The 27,083-nt window shown below is 40.3% G+C and overlaps 1 protein-coding gene across 1 annotated transcript in view; it reads left to right on the forward strand.

Moving 5' to 3' along the window:
- The window catches only part of LOC134342776 (peroxidasin homolog), a 275,630-nt gene that overhangs the window by 199,721 nt on the left and 48,826 nt on the right, over positions 1-27,083 (forward strand). The window contains exon 11 of the mRNA XM_063041342.1: positions 12,061-12,177. Within this exon, the coding sequence (XP_062897412.1) occupies positions 12,061-12,177 (117 nt within the window). The remainder of the gene's footprint in view (positions 1-12,060; positions 12,178-27,083) is intronic.

The raw sequence follows: 27,083 nt of genomic DNA on the forward strand, positions 1-27,083 counted from the left end.
AGAACCTTGAAAAAGGAAAATGAGATATCAAAGATAGAAATAGAGCTATTTCTGAAGATGCAAGCAAAGGAAACGCTGTTTGGCGCCATCAGAACTTCACTCCACCTTTATTAAAAAATAATCAATGGATGGGGATAAGCACTGAAAATAACACTTACCACAGCAATATTAGTGAATAGACTTAACATTTTAATACAACATAAAATGAAATCGGAAAGTGCCGGAAATACTCAGTATGCCAACCCGTATCTGTGGGAAGAGAAACAAAATTAACTTTTTAGGCGAAAGACCCATTATCAGAACTAAAAGGAGAGAAAAGAAGCTTGTTAAGATGCAGGTAAAGTGGAGGTCAGGTGTCTCTGATTGGGTACATCCAGGGTGAAGCTGTAAACACGGTTATCAAAACAATGAATTCATGGGAGCGGTGAGAGAGTGAGAACGTAGGGATGTAAAGAATGTGAGAATTGCAAAATACAGAGCAGGATGGCATACCCAGCAGGTCAGAATCAGAATCATCACTGACCTCTATGTCATGAAATGTGTTGTTTTGTAGTGCTTTACCTGGAAAGACTGTATTGATCCATAGATGGTGGCAAAGGAAGAGGTAATGGGTGAAATGCCCTCTAATATTTTGCAGTTCCTTTTGATTTTCATGTTTATGTATCTTCTCTTTATTACAAATGACAATCATCCATTTGTTTGAATTGTCTAGAAATCAATCAGTTTTTTGACAATAAGAAGTCAGGTCTTATTTTTTAACCAATTATTTATTCTAACCCTATATTTTCATTTCAATAATTATTGGAAAACTCCAAGAAACATTACTTGTTCACAATAGTAATGACATCAGTGGTTAAATATAGCCAGTCCGAAATTAAAACAGTAATTGTAAACAGAGAAATGGAGTGATCTTTGCAGGTTAGTACTTTTTTTCCATGTTAGACTTCAATTCTCGTTTAACTTTTTGCAAACATCATTGAGATTGTGAGTGAATTTAATTGTCCAAACAGTTAAAGACTTCTTTAAAAAAGTATTTACTGTTTGATTTATTCCAAGTGCTGGGATGGTCTTAATTAAGCTCAGCCTCTTTGGTGTTTAGTAGCTTTAGCCTCCCTGGAAAATGTATTATTTTTCTGTATATGCATTACACCATATGTCCTCTGGCATGCTGTAACACAAATGAACCAACAAATTCAAACATCTAGCCCTTTACCCAAGTGTTGACTTGGGAAAAGCTCTCCAATTAGTAATCTGTAAACTGAGTTACTATGACATGCTGACACTCACTTACTCTCCTTTCCAGGATAACTCTCTCAGATGGAACTTCCCCTAACACTTTCTTTTCAGTAATCTTTCACATGTATGCCTGTCTCAGTTCCCTTGGTGACTGCTGGATTTTAATGAACGGTGACAGCTAAATTAGAAAGAACATCTCCCACAGGAAACTCACCACTTGGTAACAATCTTTACAATAATGCAAAAGGAAGATAAGAAGGAAATAACAGGAGAAGTAAATCATATGCACCAGAGACTCTGCAGGTGCTGGAAATCCAGAACAACATACAAAATACTGGAGGAGCTCCGCGAATCAGGCAGTGCCTATGAAGAGGTACAAATAGTCGACATTGCAGGCCAAGACTCTTCGTCAGGACTGGACAGGAGAGGTGTTGCTTTGTTATTCTGAGAGTCAATGAATTGAAAGCTATTTAAAATCACATGCCAGAATCACATACTGTCAAGCAATGCTCATGAAAATCCATTAGTTTATTTACTCACATTTGGCCTATTTAAAATGGAGATTAAGATTAATTTCTGCTGTGAGTTGAGCTTCTTTAGAATTTTGGCCCCCACAAAGCTGTGGCAGCTGAGTCATTGGATTTGTTCAAGGCATAGACGGACTACAAGGCAGTCAGAAGATATGGGAAGAGAACAAGAAAATGCTATGAAGACCTACATTGGATAGGCTATGATCTTATTAGAAGTAAAGACCAGCTTTATTTGTCACACGTACATCAAAGCATGCAGTGAAGTGTTGTTTGCATCAAATTCAATCAGCCTGCAAGTGTTACCATGCTTCCAGCACCAACAGAGCATATCCACAAATTACTAACATTAAGCTGTACGACTTTGGAATGACGGAGTAAATCAGAGTACCCAGAGGAAATCTACATGGTCGCGGGGAGAAAGTACAAACTCCTTACAGACTGTGGAGGGATCGAACCCCAGTCTTACAGCCAGCACTGTAAAGCATGATGTTAACTACTGCATTACCCTCCTGTCCTCGCTGAATGGCAGAACACCCTCAAGGTGCCAACTGGCCTATTTATGTTCTTGGGAATTTTATCTTATGGTGTTTCTAGGTTGAGACAAAGTAGAAAGACAATACTGAGAGTAGGTGTGCTTGATTGGACCACACCACACCAGTTTCTTTCTTACAAGCCTGCTTTATCAGCTGGAGATGCAGATGTCCTTGGTAGAATATCCCTTGCCAGCAATTTCCATGAGCTATACTCAACAATGTTTGTAAGTTAGCATCTGTGGCTTGCCACATCTGGTCGTGTTTTTATTGTTGGATCCTATACATGCACCTTTCCTGCTGACCTTGGAGTGCTAGATGCTGATGCTTGCCAAGTGGCCCCACTAATGATCCAGCACTTTCACTGAAAATTTACCAAAACTAGATTGTGAGGAATGAAAACTAAAAGTGCCAGCAAGTATACTCATTGCTTCGACATGTGGCATCAGAGAGGTTTTACATCACACACCTGTGTTTATTACTTCAATCTGCAGAAATTTCAAATTTTTGCCAGTTATAACCTTTGTGGTAATAAGAGGTGATTGATCAAGCCTTTTGTATTAATAAATCAGATCTGTACAGTACAGTGACGTGTATTGTTTTTCAGTGACTCATTTCCTAGTGTGTAAGGAAATTGTAATAAATCAGAATCCTAATCAAGTTTAATGTCACCAGCATATGTCATGAAATTTGTTGACTGCGGCAGCAGTACAATGCAATACATCAGGGGTCCCCAACCTTTTATGCACCGCGGACCGGTTTAATATTCCACAATTTAGTTTTTGTTGCATTCATTGCAGAAAACTCTGCTTTGCAGGGATATGATGTTGGAAATGGAAGCAACGTTTTCAGTGCTTTCGTGGCTATCTCAGGATACTCAGACTTGACTTTGATCCAGAATGCCGGCTGAGGTGTTATGTCAAACATACTTTTCAGCCCACCGTCACTTGCAAGCTCGAGGAGTTCATCTTCTTCCCGCGCAAGATAGGTGTTCGCACACCAGCTGTGAGCCTCAGTCTCTCCCAAATTCCCAGCTAATGTTGGGAACATGTCAGATATACCCCTGTCCCTTCGCCGTCCCCACAGTTCCAGTTTGGCTGTGAAAGTAGACACTTTATCTGCCAACTTGAAGACAGCTATCATTCTCCCCTGAAGTGACAAATTGAGTTCATTGAGCAGGTTGAAGATGTCACACAGATAAGCGAGTTTTGCTATCCACTCCTCGTCACTGAAGTGTGTTGCCAGTGGTGACTTTTTTCCTGAAAGAATTCTCTGTAGCTGCTCTCTTATCTCAAAAACCCTGGCCAGGGCTCTCCCCCTTGATAGCCACCTGACTTCAGTGTGTAAGAGAAAGCGTTTGTGCTCTGCATCCATTTCCTGCTCAAACAGATGTGAGTTAAGGGCTTTTGCTTTGATGTGATTAATAACTTCAACAACGTCACTCAATACGCTGTTAAGATCAGGTGACATTTTTCGGCTAGCCAGCATTTCCCTGTGTGTGACACAGTGTGTAGACTGGCATTCAGAAGCAACCTCTTTGACTCGGGTAGTGAAACCAGACTCATTAAGCCGTTCCAACAGCTGTGCTTCGATGTCCTCCGCTATGTCATCGATTCTCCTTGAAACTGTGGTAGGTGAAAGAGAAACCTGTGCCATCTTATTAGCTGCAGCTTCTCCCAACAGTTCACGGCACATGTCCTTGGCAGCAGGCAGAATCAATTCTTCACCAACAGTGAAAGGCTTCTTAGCCTCACAGCTAGCCACCTAGCCACTAAGTACGATGCTCTCAGAGCAGCAGCGTTTGTAGAGGTGGTGGCTCTCAGCATTTGCTTCTGTTCCGCTTGCTTACATTTTTTCCGCTCAAAAAACTCAGCGGGTTTGTCTAAGTGCAGGGTGCTTGGACTCAAGGTTCCGAAGCAGTTTTGAGGGCTTCATTGCCTCATTAGACAGCTTTTCTCCACATATCACACACAGGGGGCTTGGAGCGTGCAAGTCACCGGTCGCAATAAAGCCATATTTTATGTACGTCTCGTTGTATTTTCTGTTGAAGGAAGCTTTCTTTTTTTTTGGAGTCTCAGCATCAGCTGTCTCTGCGTTATCATCATCGTTAGGCCTTCTGTGTCCCCTACCATCTCGTCCAAAGAAACTCTCAAGCAACGTTTGTTTTTTACTCATCGAGTAGTTGCAGGTCAATGACCAACTGGTGACCTCGCGTGGGTAATGACCTTGCGTGCGTTCAAACTCAACAGCGGGCATGACAGGGAATGAGGCAAGGTGCAGTTGACGCATATCGTTTCCTCATGGCCCGGTGGTTGGGGACCACTGCAATACATAATAATAGAGAAAAGTATCTGTGAACTACAATAAGTACATATATTAAATAAGTAGTGCAAAAATAGAAATAAAAAAGTAGTGAGGTAGTATTCAAGGGTTCAATGTCCATTCAGAAATCGGATGGCAGAGGGGAAGAAGCTGTTTCAGAATCATTGAGTCTGTGCCTTCAGGCTTCTGTTCCTTTTTCCTGGTGGTAGTAATGAAAACAAGGCGTGTCCTAGGTGAAGGGGGTCCTTAATGATGATTGGCACCTTTTTGAGGCATCACTCCTTGAAGATGCCCTGGATACTATGGAGGCTGGTGCCTGTGATGGAACTGACTAAGTTTGTAACTTTTTGCAGCTTATTTCAATCTTGTGCAGTAGCCCCTTCCCCCCCCCCCCCCCGGCTGCCCCATACCAGACAGTTATGCAGCCAGTTAGAATGCTCTCCATGGCTATTTATTTATTGGGTTACATCATGACCTAGGCCCTTCCGTCACTTCGAGCCACACTGTCCAGCAACCCCCAATTTAATCCTGCCGAATCACTGGACAATTTACAATAACCAATTAACCTACAGACAGTATGTCTTTGGAGATTAGAAATTCCAGTTCCTTAGTGACCATATTACTATCTTTGGAACAGAGGTGGTCTGCCCAGACCTCGTATTCAGGTTATATTCCCCTGGTGCATTCCTAATAGCCTCAGTTTCCGGTGGTTGATATAAGCAAAAACATACAAGTTCCTTTGCCTAGAAATTGGGCAGCTGAGTTCTGTTTTTGAGCCACAAAAAGCAAATGGCAATTGAAATCTGGGACTTGATTTCTGTGGCATGTTGTGTGCTTTTTGTTGTAGGTCCCTTCAGTCTGAAGTACTGATGCATAGAGGACCCTAGGTTTATGTAACGAGATCCAGTGAAGTGCAGTGTGTAACTGGATTGCACATCAGGAGTTTTCAGTGGTGCTTGACTGTATTGTAGGGTAATGTAATGGGTGAGACATATTGTTCAGAATAGAAACTGTTCTATATAATCACAAACACAGCCATTGAGTGTGAATTCAGTGTATGGCAACTGTTTTGGGGTTTTTGTTCATAATGGAAGTAAAAGGCTGCTTCTGTTAAGCACATAAAACAACTCTTGCACATTTTATTCAGAAAATCCTACAGTATCATGTGGGATACTACGAGGGGTGATTGATAAGCTCGTAGCCTAAGGTAGAAGGAGTCGATTTTAGAAAGCCTAACATATTTATCTTTCCTACATTTACACACTTACTCCAGCAGTCGTGGAGCATACGGATCCCTTCTTTGTAGAAGTCGGCGTCTTGGACCTCCAGAAGTGGTCCACAGCAGGGGTAATTGATAAGTTCGTGGCCTAAGGTGGAAGGAGATGAGTTATTAACTTCAAATTTTCTGCAGTTTCACACAGAGTTGAACTGCACGTGCATGTATCAAGAGCTGTATAACTCATCTCCTTCTACCTTAGGCCATAAACTTATCAATCACCCCTGCTGTGGACTACCTGGAGGTCCAAGACACTCTGGTTACATGCATATGCAGTTCAACTCTGAGTGATAATGCAGAAAGTTTGAAGTTAATAACTCATCTCCTTCTACCTTAGGCCACGAGTTTATCAATCACCCCTGCTGTGGACCACTTCTACAAAGAAGGAATCCATATGCTCCACGACCACTGGACTATGTGTGTACATGTAGGAGGGGACTATGTTGAAAAATAAATGTGCTAGGTTTTCTAAAATTGACTCCTTCTGCTGTAGGCCACGAACTTATCAATCACCCCTCGTATTGCTGAAGGCTTCTTTCACACTGCCTGTGAGCCAAGAATTACCAGGGGCAGGGCTGAGCCAGTGCTTTTCTGGCTTGGGAACTAGTCAGGTAGATTTACATTAAGATAGATACTTACCTGACTCTCCCTCAGTTCAACAGACCTTGATCCTGCTCAATAGAGACTAACACACTTGGTCTGTGTTCATTTTAACCATTGCCTCTTCACTCAAATTCAGTCTTCTGTGACTTGTGTCATCCATGATTTCAACACTTTAGCTGACTTCAGCTCACTCTGCAAAGATAAAGGCAAGACCTGTTCAACTGCACCAAACCGAGTAACTCACTGCCTTTAAAGGCATCTACTAATTTTTCAGTTTTTGTACTTCAATTGTATTTGCATGGCACTTATTGTCCAAGCTTTCCATAGTTTAAAACACTTTGAATGTAACCTATCTTGAAAGTATTTTTCAGCAACCTTCAGATGCACCACGTATATCATTTCCTTAACTTACAGGATGTGACCCCGCCACTATACTCTGTTGTACTGTCAATGGCTAGATGTCATTTCTGAAAAGGAGCCAAGAGAAACAAATGCAGCACCACAGATATGATTCCACTAAAAGCAACAGTAGTTTTACATTGACCTTTCTAGATTTATATGTCATATCCCATGCTATGATTTGGTTTCTGGCTCACGTTTTGTAGAGGACCAGTGTTCAAAATGGTCTGCAGCAATATGTTGTGATCATCTTCATCCAGTAGGAGGAAAATGATCAAAACCCGTTTTGGATGTTCCCACATCCATATTTACACAGAAGACTTGAGAAAGAGGAGATGGAAAATTCCTGTCTGGAACTCCAAAAGTTCACTTGGATGATCTATAGCTGAATAGATATGAAATGAAGGAGAATAGAGATGAAATAGAGTGTTTAATCCTTTATAGATAAAAAAAATGTACAGAGATAAAATTAAGTTTTTATGTTGAAAAATGAGGGATGATATTTCTTAGAATCAATCAATAATGTTTTGGCATATGGCATATGGTTACTTAAACAGTGAATGGTAACATTCCCAGCTATAGTATGGGATATTAACTGAGGAACTGTCTTGTCACATTCTGTTAAAGTGACCACAGGATCTGATCCTGGAATGTTTAATGCCTTTAGATTGGGATGAAACTTTTAAGGCTCAGCATGATATTAGTGTTGGCAGAATAATCCAGACTCTTTCTGTAGTGATGACATCCTTTGAAACTGCTCAAGCAAGTTTGAGTGTCTGGATACTGAACAAACATATTGGCCTAAAAAGACACTACTGGGATTTCTTTTAGTTATATTACTCTCCATAAACAGGTATGATTGTAGTGAAAGCAGTGTGTAAAGAAGGACAAATCAGTTAGTTTTGGCTGTATTTCTAGATGATAAAAAGAAGCTCCAGCTAGAAGAGGTGAAAATTTCATCACAATATTAAAGTCAATCCTTGTGCTATTTCCAACATTGGTTCTTCTTTTTATACTTCTGGGGCAACTCAAGTAGCAGCAATACTCTCAATGGATACGATTAAGTATTCTTGTTTCAGCCTGAAACAGCTAAAATTCACAACTGCTTCCAAGGTCAGTACAGTCAACAAAGATGTCTTAATGCATTTAAATGAACTATCGCTGCTTAAAACTGACGGAAACAATGCTGACTGTGGACGGAAGCACCCACGGAGGAAGCGTGGCTTTAGATCGGGGTTACAAGTGCGTTTAAGGAAACAGGGTTTTAAACTCCCAATACCGACTATCTGGCTGGCAAACATGCAGTTTCTGGTGAATAAAATTGATGATCTCAGAGCTAGGGTGCTGAATCAGAGGGACATTACGACCACGTGTGTCCTTTGTTTCATGGAATTCTGATTAATCCCTTCCATACCGGATGCAGTGATTCAGATCGGGTTTACTATACACCGTCATGATAGATCTATAGAGTCTCTCAAAAACAGAGATGGAGGAGTATGCCTCATGATCAACTCTTCTTGGTGCACAAATATATTAATGCTGTCCCGGTTCTGCTCACCAGACCTGGAATATCTAGCAGTTAAGTGCCATCCTATTTACCTACCATGGGAGTTCTCCAGAGTCATTTTGGTAGCAGTATACATTCCACCTCAGGCCAATGTCAATCAGGCTTTAAATGATCTGAGCAATGGGATCAATATGCATGAAACAGTACATCCTAACACCTTCACCATTGTATTGGGAGATTTTAACCAGGCCAGTCTGAAAAAATCACTAAGCAACTACCATCAACAGATCACTTGCAATACCAGAGGAAACAACACATTGGACAACTATTACACTGCCATCAAGAATACCTACCGTGCTCTTCCAGGCCCACACTTCGGGAAGTCTGATCACCTGGCTGTACTTCTACTCCCTGTGTTTAGGCAGAGACTAAAGAGTGCAGCACCAGCAGTGAGGACCAAGAAGGTATGCACAAGGGAAGCACAGGACTGCTTTGAATCAGTGTACTGGACTGTATTCAAGGATTCATCTTCGAAACTGGATGAGTATGCTGCAGTTGTTACCGACTTCATTAAATCTGTGTGGATGAGTGTGTGCCTACAAAGGCTTACTGTACATTCCCAAACCAAAAGCCGTGGATGAACCAGGAGGTACGTCATGTGCTGAAGGCTAGATCTGTGGCATTCAAGTCTGGCAACCCAGGTCTGTACCAGAAAACCAGGTATGATTTGCGGAGGGCTATTTCAAGGGTGAAGAGACAATTTTAAATGAGGTTGGAAGCGACGTCAGATGCACGACAACTCTGGCAGGGCTTGCAAGACATTACTTCCTAAAAAAGCGAAACCCAATAGCATGAATGGCAGCGATGCTTCACTACCAGATGAACTCAACACCATCTATGCACGCTTTGAAAGGGAGAATACAACTACAGCTGCGAAGATCCCTGCTGCACCTGATGACCCTGTGATCTCTGTCTCAGAGGCCGATGTTAGGCTGTCTTTAAAGGGAGTGAACTCTTGCAAGACCGAAGGTCCCAATGGATTACCTGGTAAGGCTCTGAAAACCTGTGCCAACTGACTAGCGGGAGTATTCAAGGACATTTTCAACCTCTCACTACTACAGGTGGAATGTCCCATTGCTTCAAAAAGGCAACTGTTATACCAGTTGCCTAAGAAGAATAACGTGAGCTTCCTTAATGACTGTCACCCAGTAGCACTCACATCGACAGTGATGAAATGCTTTCAGAGGTTGGTCATAACCAGACTGAACTCCTGCCTCAGCAAGAACCTGGACCCATTGCAGTTTGCCTATTGCCACAATAGGTCAACAGCAGACGCAATCTCAATGGCTCTCTACGCGGCTTTAGACCACCTGGACAACATAAACACCTATGTCAGGATGCTGTTCTTCGACTATAGCTCAGCATTTAATTCTATCATTCCCACAATCCTGATTGAGAAGTTGCAGAACCTGGGCCTCTGTACCTCCCTCTGCAATTGGATCCTTGACTTCCCAACTGGAAGACCACAATCTGTGCAGATTGGTGATAACAACTCCTCCTCACTGACGATCAGCACTGGCACACCTCAGGGCTATGTGCTTAGCCCACTGCTCTATTCTGTATATACACATGACTGTGTGGCTAGGCATAGTTCAAAAACCATTTATAAATTTGCTGACGATACAACCATTGTTGGTATAATCTCAGTTGGTGACGATAGGATGTACATGAGTGAGATATGCCAACTAGTGGAGTGGTGCCGCAGCAACAACCTGGCACTCAACGTCAGTAAGATGAAAGAGTTGATTGTGGACTTCCAGAAGAGTAAGATGAAGGAACACACACCAATCCTCATAGAGGGATCAGAAGTGGAGAGAGTGAGCAGCTTCAAGTTCCTGGGTGTCAAAATCGCTGAGGATCTAAGCTGGTCCCAACATATTGATGTTATTATAAACAAGGCAAGGCAATGGCTATACTTTATTAAAAAATTAAAGAGATTTGATATGTCAACAAATACACTCAAAAACTAATATAGATGCACCATGGAGAGCATTCTGACAGGCTGCATCACTGTCTGGTATGGGGGCGGGGGGGTGGGCTATTGCACAGGATGGAAAGAAGCTGCAGACGGTTGTAAATCTAGTCAGCTCTACCTTGGGTACTAGCCTACAAAGTACCCAGGACATCTTCAAGGAGCGATGTCTCAGAAAGGCAGCATCCATTATTAAGAACCCCCAGCACCCAAGGCATGCCCTTTTCTCACTGTTACCATCAGGAAGGAGCTACAGGAGCCTAAAGGAACACACTCAGCGATTCAGGAACAGCTTCTTCCTCTCTGCTATTTGATTCTTAAATGGACATTGAACCCTTGGACACTACCTCACCTTATTTTAATATATAGTATTTCTGTTTTTTCCACAATTTTTAATCTATTTGATATACATATACAGTATAAAGTATACTGAATAAGATTTTCTTATTTATTTATTATTATTTTTTCTTCTATATTATGTATTGTATGGAACTGCTGCTGCTAAATTAACAAATTTCATGTCACATGCTGGTGATAATAAACCTGATTCTGATTCTGAATTTTTTCCTCTTATACAAATTATATACTGGATTGTCGTTCAATACAAGTTTTGACAGGTCAGAAAATTCTGAACTTTTATTTAAAAGAATAATAATTATTTTGTGCTTTCCCTCTTTTCCGTAGTCTTCACACATTTAGTTAATCTAAAATGTTTGTGCCATTGGAAAATGACTTGCAATACTATGAATATACCTTTGAAGTATGATTGTTGGGTTTCTCTATTGAAGTGTTGTTACTTTGTGTTCCTAAAGAAGAAGAAAACAGTTGAAAGCCAAAGTCAGAATTACTCAACCACAGCCCCAACCCAAAAATTAAGGCAAATGGATCCAAGAAACTTCAATTCTGCATAAATTGATTGATAATGGATGCAGTGAGAGTTGTTTCTCTTTCTGTAATCTGTCCAGAACCAATCTCTGCCATAGACACTGAACTGCAGCCTTTAAACCGATATAATGGAAATTCATTCTAGACATACTAGTTTGTCAATTTACAGAAATGATACTTTTGAATTAGCGAAAAGGAAATCCATGTATCATATAGTATTACAGATACTTTTCCATATGCATTATGGCACTTTACTTAACCTAAAATTAGAAAAAGATGCCTTAACACTTTAACCCAGTGTGATTTCAGCTTAAAACTTTTGGGCATTAAACCTTATGAGGTATTATTAGGGTATATGATTCTGATTTCAACTCAGGTAGCATTTAGTAATTTTCAAAAATTTTCATTAGGTGCAACTGAATAGTCAGCCAACAGAAAATATCTTCAGAAATTCACCCTCTCTCCACCTTGCATACACTGTTCTCTCGAATCTGTGCAGTTTGCAGCCGCACAGCAACTGAAATGCTCCCGCACACATAGCCTTTGTTGTCACACAGCTGGAATTTTCTTTTATATAATGTTAATATAAAGTGCCGCACAATTTTCAGGCCATGTAAAAATTTTCTGCTTAGAGCAATGTTTGGTCCATGCAGCTGTAAAAAGAAAATTAGAGGGAATGTTGCTTGCTTATATTCAATAATGTTTAACTATACTTTGTTTTGGTTTTTTTGTTTCTCCAGATGGTCCTAAATTTTTATTGGTTCCCAAAGACCAGGTGGTAGTGGAAGGAACTACAGTGGATTTCTTCTGTCTTGCAGAGGGGACCCCAGCTCCAGTGATCGCCTGGACTAAAGCAGGTTTCCAGCATATTTTGTTTGTGTACAATGATATGCATCAAGCTTTGAGATAGTAATGATGTTGAAACTACTGTATCATGAAATTTACCGTCACTTTGAGAGCTCTTTGTATCCATGATTTAAAGCAGAATTCCAGTTGTTGTCAGTGATTCCATGTGCCTCAAATATGGAAGCAAGTGAAAGTACTTGTACTAGCATGAAATCCAGCCACTTATGAACTAATCCCATTATAAAATACATGGACAAGCTAATACTGTATTTTGTTGCAGGAGGCGCTAGTGATTGTTAATTATGTCTAACATTGTAAAGTACTTGACAACTGTTTTTATGTGGATTATAATTCATTCACATACTTATTTCAAACTATAAGAGATAGTTAAATACATGTTTATGTGCTTACAATTTGTGAGCTTCTGCCAACCACAGTGGTACGATCTAATCTTTACTTGCAACTTGTTTTTAAAAATAAGACACATTTAAAATAAGGCATTTGTTGCTCCTGAAATGCCATCCGAGAATTTCGTAAGATGATTGGCAGCTCAGCCAACTCATTAATATCACACGGGATGAAAACCAGGAAAAATCCACTAAATTGAATGCCCATCATTAGTAAAAGGGATAGAGCCCAAAAGACCACAAGACATAGGAGCAGAATTAGGCCTTTCGGCCCATTGAGTCTGCTCTGCCATTCCATCATAGCTGGTTATCCCTCTCAGCCTCATTCTCTTGCATTTTTCCTGTACCTTTGACACCATTACTAATCAAGATCATCAACATCAGCTTTAAATATACCTAATGACTTGGCCTCCAGAGATGTCTCTCACAATACATTCCACAGATTCCCCATCCTCTGGCCAAAGAAATTCCTCCTCATCCCAATTATAAAGGGACATTTTTGTACACTGAGGCTGTGCCTTCTGGCCCTAGTCACCCCCACTATAGGAAACATCCTCTCCTCATCCATTCTAAATAGGCCTTTCAATCTTCAATGATTTAATGAGGTCCCTTCTTTCTCCTTTCTTATTGACTGGAGTAACATTTACAATATTCCAGACCTCCAAAACCATTCCAGAATCTATTGATTCCTGAAGGATCACTACTAATGCCTCCACAGTTTCTTCAGCTACCTCTTTCAGGATGCTGGATTGTAGTCCATCTGATCCTGGTAACTTCTCTACCTTCAGACCTTTCAGCTTCCCAGGCATCTTCTCTTTAGTAATAGCAGCTACACTCACTTCTTTTCTTCTGTTGCTTTCAAAATTGTGAAGCCAATGAATGAATGGTGTTTTCGGTGTCCAATGGTGTCATCCCATTGAAGACTAATGCAAAACTCTTAGTGAGTTCATCCTCCATTTCTTTGTTCCCCATTACTACCTTTCCAGTGTCATTTTCCAACACTCTGTTATCCACTCTCACCTCTCTTTTACTCATTGCATATTTGAAAAAACTTTTGCTATCCTCTGTTATATCATTGGCTAGCTTACCTTCATATTTCATCTCTTCTCTCTTTGCTGCTTTTTTAGTTGCCTTCCGTTTGTTTTTAAAAGCTTCTTAATCCTTTAGCTTCCCACTAATTTTTACTTCATTATATACCCTCTTTTTTTTATGCTATCTATGATTTACCTTGTCAGCCATGGTTGCCTCATCTTTCCTTTAGAATACTTTTTCTAAAGGATGAATCAATCCTGCATATTCCAAATTGCTCCCATTTAATTAGTTTTTCCCTCTCAAAATTGCAGGGTGAATTCTACCATATTATGATCACTGTCTCCTAGGGGTTCCTTTACCTTAAGCTCGCTAATTAAATCTGGTTTATTACACAACATCCAATCCAGAATGGCCTTCTCCTAGTGTGATCAACCACAAGCTGCTTCATAAAGCCATCCCATAGGGATTCTACAAATTTATACTCTTGGGATCCAGCACCATCCTATTTTTTCCAATCTACCTGCATACTGAAATCCCCATGACTACCGTAACATTGCCCTTTTTACATGACTTTTCTATCTCCCTAAATTGCACCCTTCATTTTGGCTACTATTCAGAGCCCTCTATATAACTCTCATCAGGGTCTTTTTACCCTTGCAGTTTTTTAACTCTACCCACAAGAGTTCTAAATCTTCTACATCTATGTCACTTCTGAAGGATTTGATTTCATTTCTACCCCCTCCCCGCCTACCTGTCTGTCCTGTCAATACAATTTGTATTCTTAACATAGAGTCATAGGGTCAAACAGCCAAGAGTCCATGCTGACCAAGATTTCTATTTAAGCTAGTCCCATTTGTCTGCTTTTGGCCCATGTTCCTCTAAGCCTTTCCTATCGATGTACCAGTCCAAGTTACCTTTTAAATGTTGTTAATGTACCTGCTTCAACACTTCTCTGGCAACTCATTCTGTTTACAGAGCACGCTCTGGGTGGAAAAAGTTGCTCAAATGGTTCCCATTAAATCTTTCCTCTCTCACCTTAAACTTCTGCCCTCTAATTCTTGATTCCCCAACCCTGGGCTAAGGACTGTGCACACTACCCCTCTATAAACATCTTAATGAGAACAGCCATCATTCTCCTATGTTCCAATCAAAAAACGTACTCTGCTCAATCTCTGTCCAAGACTCGGTCCCTCAAGTTCCAGCAACACACTGTAAATCTCCTCCGTTCATGTTTTTGCCACAGAGATCACCAATGAAGTGATGAAGGTAGCTACATAGGATCACATTGGATATGTGCACAGAAACAGGTCATTTGCTGTTGGTATTTCCACTCAAGCCTCCTTTCACCTTTCATTATCCAGATAAATGAGCCAAACACTCTAATTCCCTTCACTGTTGTATAGCCTTCCATAAATTCTTCTATACTTCTTGCTGCAAGCAATTCCTTTGTTATGGAGTTCATATTCACATTGGACTTTGAGTAAAGCAGTTTTTTAATCTGAATTCCCTACTGAATTTCTTTTTTCTGAAATGCTTAACAAAATCTGATTTTATTACGCTTATTAATCTAATTAAATAACACTATGGGATGCCTTACAGGATAATAAAACAAGTATACAGGCAATAACAGGCATTTATAATCAGTTGTATGTACTACAGTGAAGTGATTTACTAAATTTATATGACAAATGACTCCAGGTAAAAAGATGTGCTTCAAGTTGTGCTGCTGCTTTCATAAACTATGGAGCAGAGCATTGTTTAGGAACCCTGCTGATTGTTGTAGTATAACTAGAGTGCCATTACTCATCACTATGTTACAATAACACAGTCACATCTTAGGGCCCCGTAACGATCTGAAAAACAGCATTAGTTACCAAAAGGCAAATAGTGATAAAAAAGGGGCACCATATGTTCAACAAAGCTCATTTTCCTCTGGGCTGAAAGCCTTCTCTGTGTGTTGTGTATAGGACAGCGCAGGGACAGGCCCTTTGGCCTGTCTAGTCCATGCCAAACTATTATTTTGTCTGGTCTTACTGCGTTTCACCTGGACTATCGCCCACCATACCCTTCCTATGCATATATTTATTCAAACTTTGCTTAAATGCTGAAATCAAATCTGCATTCATCACTTCAACTGGGAGCTCATTCGATACTCAGAACCGTCTGAATGAAGTAGTTCCCCTCATATTCCCCTTTAACATTTCACCTATCACCCTTAACACGTGACCTCTAGTTCTAGTCTCACCCAACCTCTGTTGAAAACTCCCGCTTACATTTACCCTCTCTACACCCCTCATAATTTTGTGTACCTCTATCAAAGCTCTCCTCATTCTCCCAGGCTATAGAGAACAAAGACTGAACTTTTAATCTTTCCCTGTAACTCCGATCCTGAAGACTCGGCAACATCCTTGCAAATTTTCTCTGTACTCTTTGGTACAATTCCTGTAGGTAGGTGACCAGAACTGCACTCAGTATTCCAGATTAAGCTTCACCAACATCTTACATAACTTCAACATAACATTTCAATTCTTGTATTCAATACTTTGATTTATGAAGCTTTGGTTTCTAAAGCTTGTGGATCTTTGCGTCTTATTCCCAGTAACCTGAGCTTGGACTGATGTGGTAGAACAGCACAATGTGTTCTGGTCCTTGTTGAGGATGAGTTGATAGCAGGAACCATACCTGAAAAGAAAAAAAATGGTAGAGGCATATTGCTGACTTCTATGATATCTGAGGCCCATCAACTGCTGGAAGATATTCCTCATTACTTGCTATATGTCATCCCATGCCTGGCTGTTATCTGCGCCATGCAACTTGCAAACATGAATTGGTTCTAACTGGACACATTTAAATGAAGTCTGAACTTCTTTCAACTTATTGAATTGTGGAGACCTTTGCAGTAGGGCCTGGCTTCCAGATCCAAGTTCCACAAGGCCCAATTCTGTATAAATTTTGTATTGAATTGAACATATTTTATGGAGAAACCTTTGCGTGGTGTATTTGCCTGGTTCAGCGAGCTGCCCAGTTTGGGAAGCTTTGCTTGAATAGAAAGTAATGTTCAGAAAATTGTATTTTGGGTAGATTTTCATTTGGCTTCAAATAGACCAAAAGCATATTTGAGTCTTGTTTATTATTGTAGTGGTCCAGATTGTATTAAGTAGATTATAGAGAACATTTCTAAGTGCTCAGGATGGGGTTGGGTTTTCAATGACCATGGTCGGTTGTGCTCAGATTAAGTTCTAATTTTATACCGAAGCAGCCCAATATTCTGCAGATCCCCATCACGATTATGCAGCATGCCTGACTGTGATGACAGCTGGCTTCCCAAAATATTCTCTTTTCATTCATTTTCAACTTCTGAGTATCATTGACAAGGGTAGTCAATTCCACTCAGTGGCCACTTTATTAGACGCAGGAGTGGAACTTGGTGTGGTCTTCTGCTGCTGTAGCCCACCCACTTCAAGGTTCAACACATGGTGCATTCCGAGAAGCTCTACTGCACACCACTATTTTAACACATTGCTATTTGAGTTACCTTCCTCTCAACTTGAACCAGTCTGGCCTTTCTCATTAACAAGCTGTTTTCACCCACAGAACTACCAGTCACTTGATTTTTCTTTTGCTTTTCCACACCATTCTCTGAAAACTTGAGAAGCAGTTGTGCATGAAAATCCCATGAGATCAGCAGTTTCTGAGATACACAAACAACCCCATCTGGCACTAGCAGCCATTCATTCCACAGTCAGACACTTGGATCACATTTCTTCCCCATTCTGACATTTGGTCTGAATAACAACTTCTTCTTCCTCTATTTTTGGCTGTTTAGATGCATCCAGGCGTATTACAGCCCTCCGCAGGATGTATAATTATAGAACTTCAAGGAACTCAAATTCTCGAGTACAACCTAGTCTCACGTATAAACTGAATAATAGACTCATCAATCAGATGTTGATTCTCTTGATGGCCAAACAAAGATTTAATAGAAAACCAAAATAAATTTAAGCTAGGTAACCTCTTGAACAACATGCTTCTTTCAATTTTGTATTGATTACAACTCAGCAAAACATGCTGGAGCGTCTCTGGACTACCACAGTCACATAATCCAGTAGGATGTTTTCCTATTATTTTTAAATATTAATTTAGCCTACAATGCCCCAACCTAAGTCTTGTAAATTTCACCATACCTCTGCAACTTAAAAGGTCTGAGACCTTTTTAACTAGTGGGTGACTAGAAAAATAATACCTGCCCCTTAATTCATGTTTCCAATCCTCCTGCCACTTCTTCTCTATACCTTTTTTAATCCTACTTTTAAATTTTGTTCTGCCTAGGGGAACTCTAATTTCTACTTGCCTGCTCTGTAAGGAAGACTTTGCAATGCCATCCACAATTTCATTTCCCTCCACCCCAGCATGCCCAGGTATCCATGAAAATCTAACTGCACAACCCATCTTCCCTACTCTGAAGAGCACTAAGAGAATCTCAATAACTATGTCAGGACGCACTTTTGATTTACTCCCTTTTATAGGCTCTAAGGCAGCAGCAGAATCCAAAAAGATGATAACCCTACGTGGTCGAGAGTCTTCTATCCACCATAAGGCCCAGAGGATTGCTAATAATTCTGTTGCAAAGACAGAAACACCATCTGAAACCTGGTGACCAATTTTAACTTGGAAGTTGAGACACATACATCCCAAATCCTGCCCTACTGCTCTCTGGGTCCACTGAGCCATCAGTAAAAATCTTCAGATAAGATCCCCATTTATTATTTAAATATTCATTTGTGATCAACGCTGATGAAATTGCACTGCTTCCTTGAAGCTGAAAAAGGAGGAATAGGTCTACTTCTTGTTCTGGAAAGAGCCAAAAAGGGACAGGTGGCAGGCAAAATTGGTCAACTATGTCTTCCTCAGTCAGTTTCAATTTCACAGCCCAGTTATTAACCAAATCTAAAAATGGGCATCTTTTAATTTTACTTTGGCACCCTGACTTCCCCTGCAAAAGACACTTTGATGGACAGCTGTGATTGAATCCATTTAGTTTTACCCAATACTGCAGGCCCAACTGAATTCGTCTTAAATGTAGAGGCATTTCTCCCATCTCCACACATAATGCTGGGACTGATGTTGTTCCAAAAGCTCGACAACAGAGTCTAAGTGCTTTGGACTGCACAGTGTCTAGTTTTCCATGCACTGCCGTAGCAGCGGAACCATAAGCAATACAACCATAATCTATAACTGATCTAATCATAGCTAGATACATTAAGTAGTTTCCTGCCCTGCTCCCCAGTCACATCCAACAATACTTCTCACAACATTTAAAACTTTCTCACACTTTCCAATTGTTTTATTTATATGAACCCTCCAAGTAAGTCTTTCATCAAACCAGACACCTAAAAACGTGAATACCTTGACTCTTTCTAGTGGAGAATCATATAGACACAATTCACAATCAGGAATCTTTCTTCTAAGGCCAAAAATCATGTATTTGAACTTAGAAGCAAAAATCCTGAAACCCCATTTATTAGCCCAGTTTTCAACTGATCTTAAAGCCTTTTGTACCTGCCTTAATATATACTTGATGTTTCTTCCTCTTTTCCAGATTGCACCATCGTCTGCAAACAATGATTTGCCAAATTCTGCCCCTACCTGATCAAAGATATCATTTATCATGATATTAAAAGGAACTGGCCTAATGACACTTCCTTGAGGGGTACCATTACCTATTGTAACTGACTTGGAGCTTGTTCTGCCTATTCTTACTTGAATTGTCCTTTCCTTAAGGAAATCTTTGATCCAATTAAATATTCTACCTCTAATTCCCACATCATAGAGTTTAATTAATAAGCCATCCTTCCATAGTGAGTCATATGCTCTTTCAATATCTAGAAATACACCTACCATTACTTCTCTATTTTGAAATGTTTTTTTTTAATATCATGATCTAAAAGGGCAACAGCTTCCATTGTTGATCTTCCAGCTCTAAAACCACTTTGATAGGCAGCAAAATGTCCCTTATTCTCCAAAAAATAAACAAGTGTCTTGGTGACCATTCGTTCCATAGTTTTACAAAGCACTGACTTTAAAGCTATAGGCCAATACGAACTAGGACTAGACATGTCCTTACCTGGCTTTAAAACTGGAACTACCACCGTATGCTTCCATTCTACTGGTAATTTTCCTTCTTCCCACACTGAATTAACAATGCTAGAATTTCTATTAATACAGAGTCATCTAAATGCTTAAGCAGTTCATAACACAGTCCATCCCTACCAGGAGACGTGTTTGAACCTGATTGGACAGCTTCCTGCATTTCCTGAAGGGAGAAAAACAAATTTATGGAGCTATTATCATCCAAACTCCTGTCCAGTTTCCAACTTTCCTTTAACATAATTTCCTTTCTCAAATCACCTAACTCTCCAGAACTGTGTAATGCTTGGAACACCTCTACAAACACATCAGCCTTTTCCTTATTGGTTACAGCTTCAATATCTCCTTCCAGCAAAGTTGGGATAGATGGTTTCCTATATATCCCTGACATTCTGTGAATGATCATCCATAGCTGCTTTATAGGTGTCTCAGGGCCCAGGGTTCCACAAAATCTTCTCCAACTATCCCTCTTTGCATTTTTAATTACTCTCCTTGCTACTGCTCTTTCCTTTTTATACTCCATAACATTATCTAACACTGAGTACTTTCTTAATTTCCTGTAAGCTCTATTTCTTTCTGCTATATCACAATTTTTATTCCACCACAGAACTAGTGCTCAAGCCTTAAGTACATTCCGTGGCGGAATAGTCAACTGAGCAGCTTTATGAATTATAGAACAGAGGGATTCATTCCAATCATCTATGGAGCCCTCGCTATTAATTTCTTCTATTATATCCACAGCTTTCTCCTGGCACTCATCCCAATGGGCCAAAGAAAAATTATACCTAGCAGACCTCTCCTCAACTTATACTATCAAATTTCTACCAAATCTACAGTTTGTACATAATATAGGATAGTGATCACTTCCTAGTGTGTATCTGTCCATAACATCCCATTCCCCAAACCTAGCTAAGTTTGAGGAAGTGATAGATAAGTCTAAGTGACTACAAGTGTTCTTTACAATATTAAATCTTGTAGGCCTTCCGTCATTTAGCAGTACCATGTTGTATTTATCTAGAAACTCCTCTATTACCGCTCCATTACTATCTTTACTTTCGCTACCCCATATAGAATTACGGGCATTGAAATCTCCAACCCAGATTACTGGGGATCTTACCTTATTCATAATTTCATCCAAATCTGATAACATATTACCTGGATTATAAAAGTTAATCAGAGTTATTTGACCACAAGAGCTCCAAACCTCCACAGCCATAATTTCAAGGTTAGATTTAAAATCAAGTCTTCTAAACTGGAGTCCTGCTTTTATGAAAGTTGCACACACTCCACCAGATTTACCCGTTCTATCAGCTCTCAAACTATCATATCCAGGGATCACAAAATCCAAATGAGGCTTTAAACATGTCTCCTGTATACAGATCTAATCAGGCTTGTCTTTAAAAGTTCCAACAAATCTTTTTAATTCTTGACCATTTGCAGATAAACTTCTTGCATTCCATTGTAATATTAAAAACATCCAATTACTAATTATTGGCCTCTTCATTCACATAAAGCTCCTCTGTACTCTCTGATCCCGACAACTGGGAAGTATTCAGTGATTGTTTGTCTGTCATATACTCATGTAATTTTTCCAGTGAAATCTGTTTTATATCAAGGAATCTCTCTGCAGCTTCAACAACTACTTTTATCATATCCGACCTTTTGGCTGTAGTTTTAGCCCCGACCAGTACATCAACAATAAACACAAAAAAGACTCTTTAGTCATCAACAACATGCCTGAAGGAACCATAGTTGGAAAACTCAATGTGCTGACTCCACATCGTTCCAATCTTTTCTTTGCTTATCCTTTGCTCTCTATCGACTTTCTTTACTGCATCAGCATTTTTTTTTGGGATACTAACATCCTGAATCTGCTTTGCCTTACTAAAATACTCACATCCTCTGAACGCCGCTATATGCTCCCCTCCACAGTTACTGCACTTAGGCACCACTGCCTTACATGCTTTAATATCACGATCCTCTCCACAATTCATACATCATCTTTTACCTCAACATGAACCAGCAACATGTCCAAATCTCTGGCAATTATAACAGTGTAAGGGAGGCCTAATATATTCTCTAACTTGATAAGACATGCACCCAAGATAGACTCTAGTTGGAAGAACATCACCTGCAAAAACCAGAAGAACAGGGAAATCCCAAATACCACCTTCTCTTGATTTCAATCGTTTGGCTTCAATCACTCGACCACCTTTAATATTGTCCAAAATTTTTTTTTCAGTTTGCTAGACCAAATACTATACACTACCCCCTTAACTCCCTTCCTTTCTTTCAGAGTAATACACTCCACTTTCACAACCAATTTTCCCACCATTTTAGCACTGTTATATTGGTTAATATCTTTGCAACAAATTTTCAGCAATCCATTAGACAAAATCTTGGCCTGGAATCCTTTACCTATTTGGTTCTCTGATGCTGCTGCCGCTTTCAAAGGATTAAGGGCTCTAAATCCTCCTCCTTCTTCCTCCTGACCTTTAATTTTATACAGAACTATAAATTCCTCCAATTCACCCATTTTTCTCAATGTGTTGTCTCCCTTTACTTCAGGTCTTTCACTTGATGCACCCCTTTTTTGGCTACCTTTACTTCTGGAGTATTCCACAGTCTCCTGCCCTCCCCCTTCAATTTCAATTTCAATTTCAATTTCAATCTCAATTTCAATCTCAATTTCAATCTCAATCCCTCCCTTCCTCCCGCAGCCATAGGCTACAAACTAACCCTTTCCAAACTACTAGGCTCCTCCATGCCAAAGTCCCCACCCACTCAATCAACAGCCCCAACTGCCAATCTCAGCTCAACAACTCAGCTGCCAGCAGCCTCAGCCCAGCCCACTGACTGCTATCAATCAACTGGTGAATCAGCAAACTCAGTGTAGGGCACTCCTTTTGAGTTCCACACTAACAATTCAATGACTTGATGATGGCTGAATACTTTTATGCATTGAGTTGCTGCTACATGATTGGTTGATTAGATATTTGTATTAACAAGCAGGTATACAGTGTACCTAATAAAATGGCCACTGAGAATACCCATCCCTTACTTCCCTTCAGAAGAGATAGGTGAGCCACATTCTTAAACAGCTGTTGCCCTTCTTCCACAGTGCTGTTGGATCACATTGTTAGGGATTGTTCTGGAGTTATGAAATCATGGATAGTATGATTCTGGATTAACTAAAATGAGAACCGGTTTTCAGGAAATAAAACCTGTACACAATTTAGCTCCCAATTGATAACTTTGTGGCTAGTAAAACTAATTATTTGGTGTGGGATATTATGATTCTGTCATAATACTACATAGGGGAAGACGATAGTTGAGTGTTCCTGCTATTAACACATTGCTAAAGGTGTATCCCTTCCACTTAATGCACCATTCAGAACAGGACTGCTCTGTCATTTCACCTTCTTAATCATCCTTCAGAAATGTAACAAACAAGAGATATTTTGGGTGTCTGGAGTTTGTACTAAGGCTGTGTCCACACTAGACTGGATAATTTTGAAAACGCCAGTTTCGAGTAAAAACGACAGGCGTCCACACTACGCGTTTTTCAAAATATCTCTGTCCACACCAAAACGGATATTTGGGCGAATCTACTCCTACTGGGCATACGCAGACACATCTACAGAAAACAAGCAACGAGGAAACGGTATAATATTTACGTTTCTGCGGTGGTGTTGTACTATTTCCATAGAATAAAACTAGAGTACCAACAACAACAGCAAAAGAAAGTTTTCAACAATGTCTTCGGGGAATACAAAGAAAACCTCCGCTGGAAAAATCAGACCGCACTTCTCTGTTTAGACCGACAATGAGGTCGAGCTGTTTCTGCGAGTTACAAACGACTACAAAGTCAGCAAAGCAGTGGAGATGTTTAATTCTAGACAAACAGTAGTTAAGGTCACCTTGGCATTGAAAAAGTACAAAACATTGTGTCAGGAAAATGAGGGTATCTTTTATTCTCCAGGAGATTTGCCGTGTGAATACTTTTCTATTTCCCAGTTGCAGCTTCCATGCGGCTCAGTTTTAGTTGGTCACAGCATAGGTTTTCTCGTAGACAGTGAAGCACCATTCTTATTTCCAGGTAAGGATGGTGCACGACTGAAAGGGAACTTGGTGGTGATGATTTTGCCCTGAACCTTGTTCATTTTGGTAGAAGAGTTTGCTGGTTTGGGAGATGCTGCCAGAGGATTCTGGGAAGTAACTGCACTGTATTGCATTGAGGATATATCCTGCAACCATTCGGTACAGGTGGTAAAGGAATCAAATTATTAGGGTGGTTGATTCAGTGCCACTCAAGTAGCTTACTTTCTCCTGAGCATTATTGGTACACTTATCTGGGCAAGTGAAGAGAATGTAATTTGTGCTTTATGGAAAGACAGAGAAACATAGAAAATAGGTGCAGGAGTAGGCCATTCAGCCCTTCGAGCCTGCACCACCATTCAGTATGATCATGGTTGATCATCCAACTCAGAACCCTGTACCTGCCTTCTCTCCATACCCGCTGATCCCTTTAGCCACAAGGGCCATATCTAACTCCCTCTTAAATATAGCCAATGAACTGGCCTCTACTGTTTCCTGTGGCAGAGAGTTCCACAGATTCACCACTCTCTGTGTGAAGAAGTTTTTCCTCATCTGGTCCTAAAAGGCTTCCCCTTTATCTTTAAACTGTGACCACTCGTTCTGGACTTCCCCAACATCAGGAACAATCTTCCTGCGTCTAGCCTGTCCAATCCCTTTAGGATTTTATACGTTTCAATAAGATCCCCCCTCAATCTTCTAAATTCCAGCATGTATAAGCCTAGTCGATCCAGTCTTTCATCATATGAAAGTCCTTCCATCCCAGGAATCAATCTGGTGAACCTTCTTTGTACTCCCTCTATGGCAAGAATGTCTTTCCTCAGATTAGGGGACCAGAACTGCACACAATACTCCAGGTGTGGTCTCACCAAGGCCTTGTATAACTGCAGTAGTACCTCCCTGCTCCGGTACTCGAATCCTCTTGCTATGAATGCCAGCATACCATTAGCTTTTTTCACTGCATGCTCACCTTCAATGACTGGTATATAATGACACCCAGGTCTCGTTGCACCTCCCCCTTTCCTAATTGGCCACCATTGAGATAATAATCTGTTTTTCTGTTTTGCCACCAAAGTGGATAACCTCACATTTATCCACATTAAATTGCATCTGCCATGAAATTGCCCACTCACCCAACCTATCCAAGTCACCTTGCATCCTCTTAGCATCCTCCTCACGGCTAACACTGCCACCCAGCTTCGTGTCATCCGCAAACTTGGAGATGCTGCATTTAATTCCCTCATCCAAGTCATTAATATATATTGTAAACAACTGGGGTCCCAGCACTGAGCCTTGCGGTACCCCACCAGTCACTGCCTGCCATTCTGAAAAGGTCCCGTTTATTCCCACTCTTTGCTCCCTGTCTGCCAACCAATTCTCTATCCACATCAATACCATACCCCCAATACCGTATGCTTTAAGTTTGCACACTAATCTCCTGTGTGGGACCTTGTCAAAAGCCTTTTGAAAATCCAAATATACCACATCCACCGGTTCTCCCCTATCCACTCTATTAGTTACACCCTCAAAAAATTCTATGAGATTCATCAGATGTGATTTTCCTTACACGAATCCATGCTAACTTTGTCTGATGATTTCACCGCTTTCCAAATGTGCTGTTATCACATCTTTGATAACTGACTCTAGCATTTTTCCCACCACCGATGTTAGGCTAACTGGTCTATAATTCCCTGGTTTCCCTCTCCCTCCTTTTTTTAAAAAGTGGGGTTACATTAGCCACCCTCCAATCTTCAGGAACTAGTCCAGAATCTAAAGAGTTTTGAAAAATTATCACCAATGCATCCACTATTTCTTGGGCTACTTCCTTAAGCACTCTGGGATGCGGACCATCTGGCTCCTGGTGATTTATCTGCCTTTAATCCCTTCAATTTATGTAACACCACTTCCCTCCTAACATGTATTTCCCTCAGTTCCTCCATCTCACCAGACCCTCAGTCCACTATTATTTCCGGAAGATTATTTATGTGCTCCTTAGTGAAGACAGAACCAAAGTAGTTATTCAATTGGTCTGCCATGTCCTTGTTCCCCATCATCAATTCACCTGTTTCTGACTGTAAGGGACCTACATTTGTCTTAACCAATCTTTTTCTTTTCACTTATCTATAAAAGCTTTTAGTCAGTTTTTATGTTCCCTGCCAGTTTTCTCTCATAATCTTTTTTCCCTTTCCTAATTAAGCCCTTTGTCCTCCTCTGCTGGACTCTGAATTTCTCCCAGTCCTCAGGTGAGCCACTTTTTCTGGCTAATTTGTATGTTTCTTCTTTGGAATTGATACTATCCCTAATTTCCCTTGTCAGCCACGGGTGCACTACCTTTCCTGGTTTATTCTTTTGCCAAACTGAGATGAACAATTGTAGTTCATCCATGCGATCTTTAAATACTTGCCATTGCATATCCACCATCAACCCTTTAAGTACAGTATCATTTGCCAGTCTATCTTAGCTAATTCACCTTAGGCATCAGGAGATGATTGGTCATTGGCAAAAGATAACCTATCCTGATGTGTTATTTAGCTATGGTATTTGTGTAGTTCAGCCAATTGAACTACTCGTCATAGGTAACCCCCAAAATAATAATACACAATTTGGAATGAATTGGAATCATAGGTGTGGGTAACATGAATATTACTTGCCACATGTCAATCCATGCCTGAACATTGTCACATCTTGCTTCTTGCAAACGTGAATTGGTTCATTTGTTGAGGGATTGAGAATAAAATTGAAGATTATGCAATAATCAGAGAATATCTCTACTTCTAACCAATGACACAAGAAAGATCATTGGTGAAACATCTGGTTGAATTTTGGACATTGTCTCAAGAAACTCCTGTAGTTATGAATTGAGGGTGGGATAATGGATTTCTGACTCAGTTTGTCACTCAACCATTTTTCTTTGTACATGGTATGACTCCAGCCTTTGGAGTATTTTTCCTTTGCTGCCCATTGACTTCAGCTTTTATTAGAGTGTCAATGATGCCTTAATGTATACAATGCTGCTTAAAGATCACAAGCTCCACTCTCCTCTCAGCTTTACAATCTAGCTCATTGGTGTATGTTTGGCACCTAGACTCAGATGAGGTCTGAAGCAGAGTGGGCTTGATAAAACCCAGAGTGGAGTATTAGTAAGTGCCAGTAGATAGTACACTTTGTTCATTTTGCTGATGACTGAGAAAAAAACAGTTGAGGCAGTAAATGGTCTGATTGGATTTGTCCTGTTT

This window comes from Mobula hypostoma, chromosome 2 (assembly GCF_963921235.1).
Source record: "Mobula hypostoma chromosome 2, sMobHyp1.1, whole genome shotgun sequence".
In the NCBI taxonomy this organism is placed as follows: Eukaryota; Metazoa; Chordata; class Chondrichthyes; order Myliobatiformes; family Myliobatidae; genus Mobula; species Mobula hypostoma.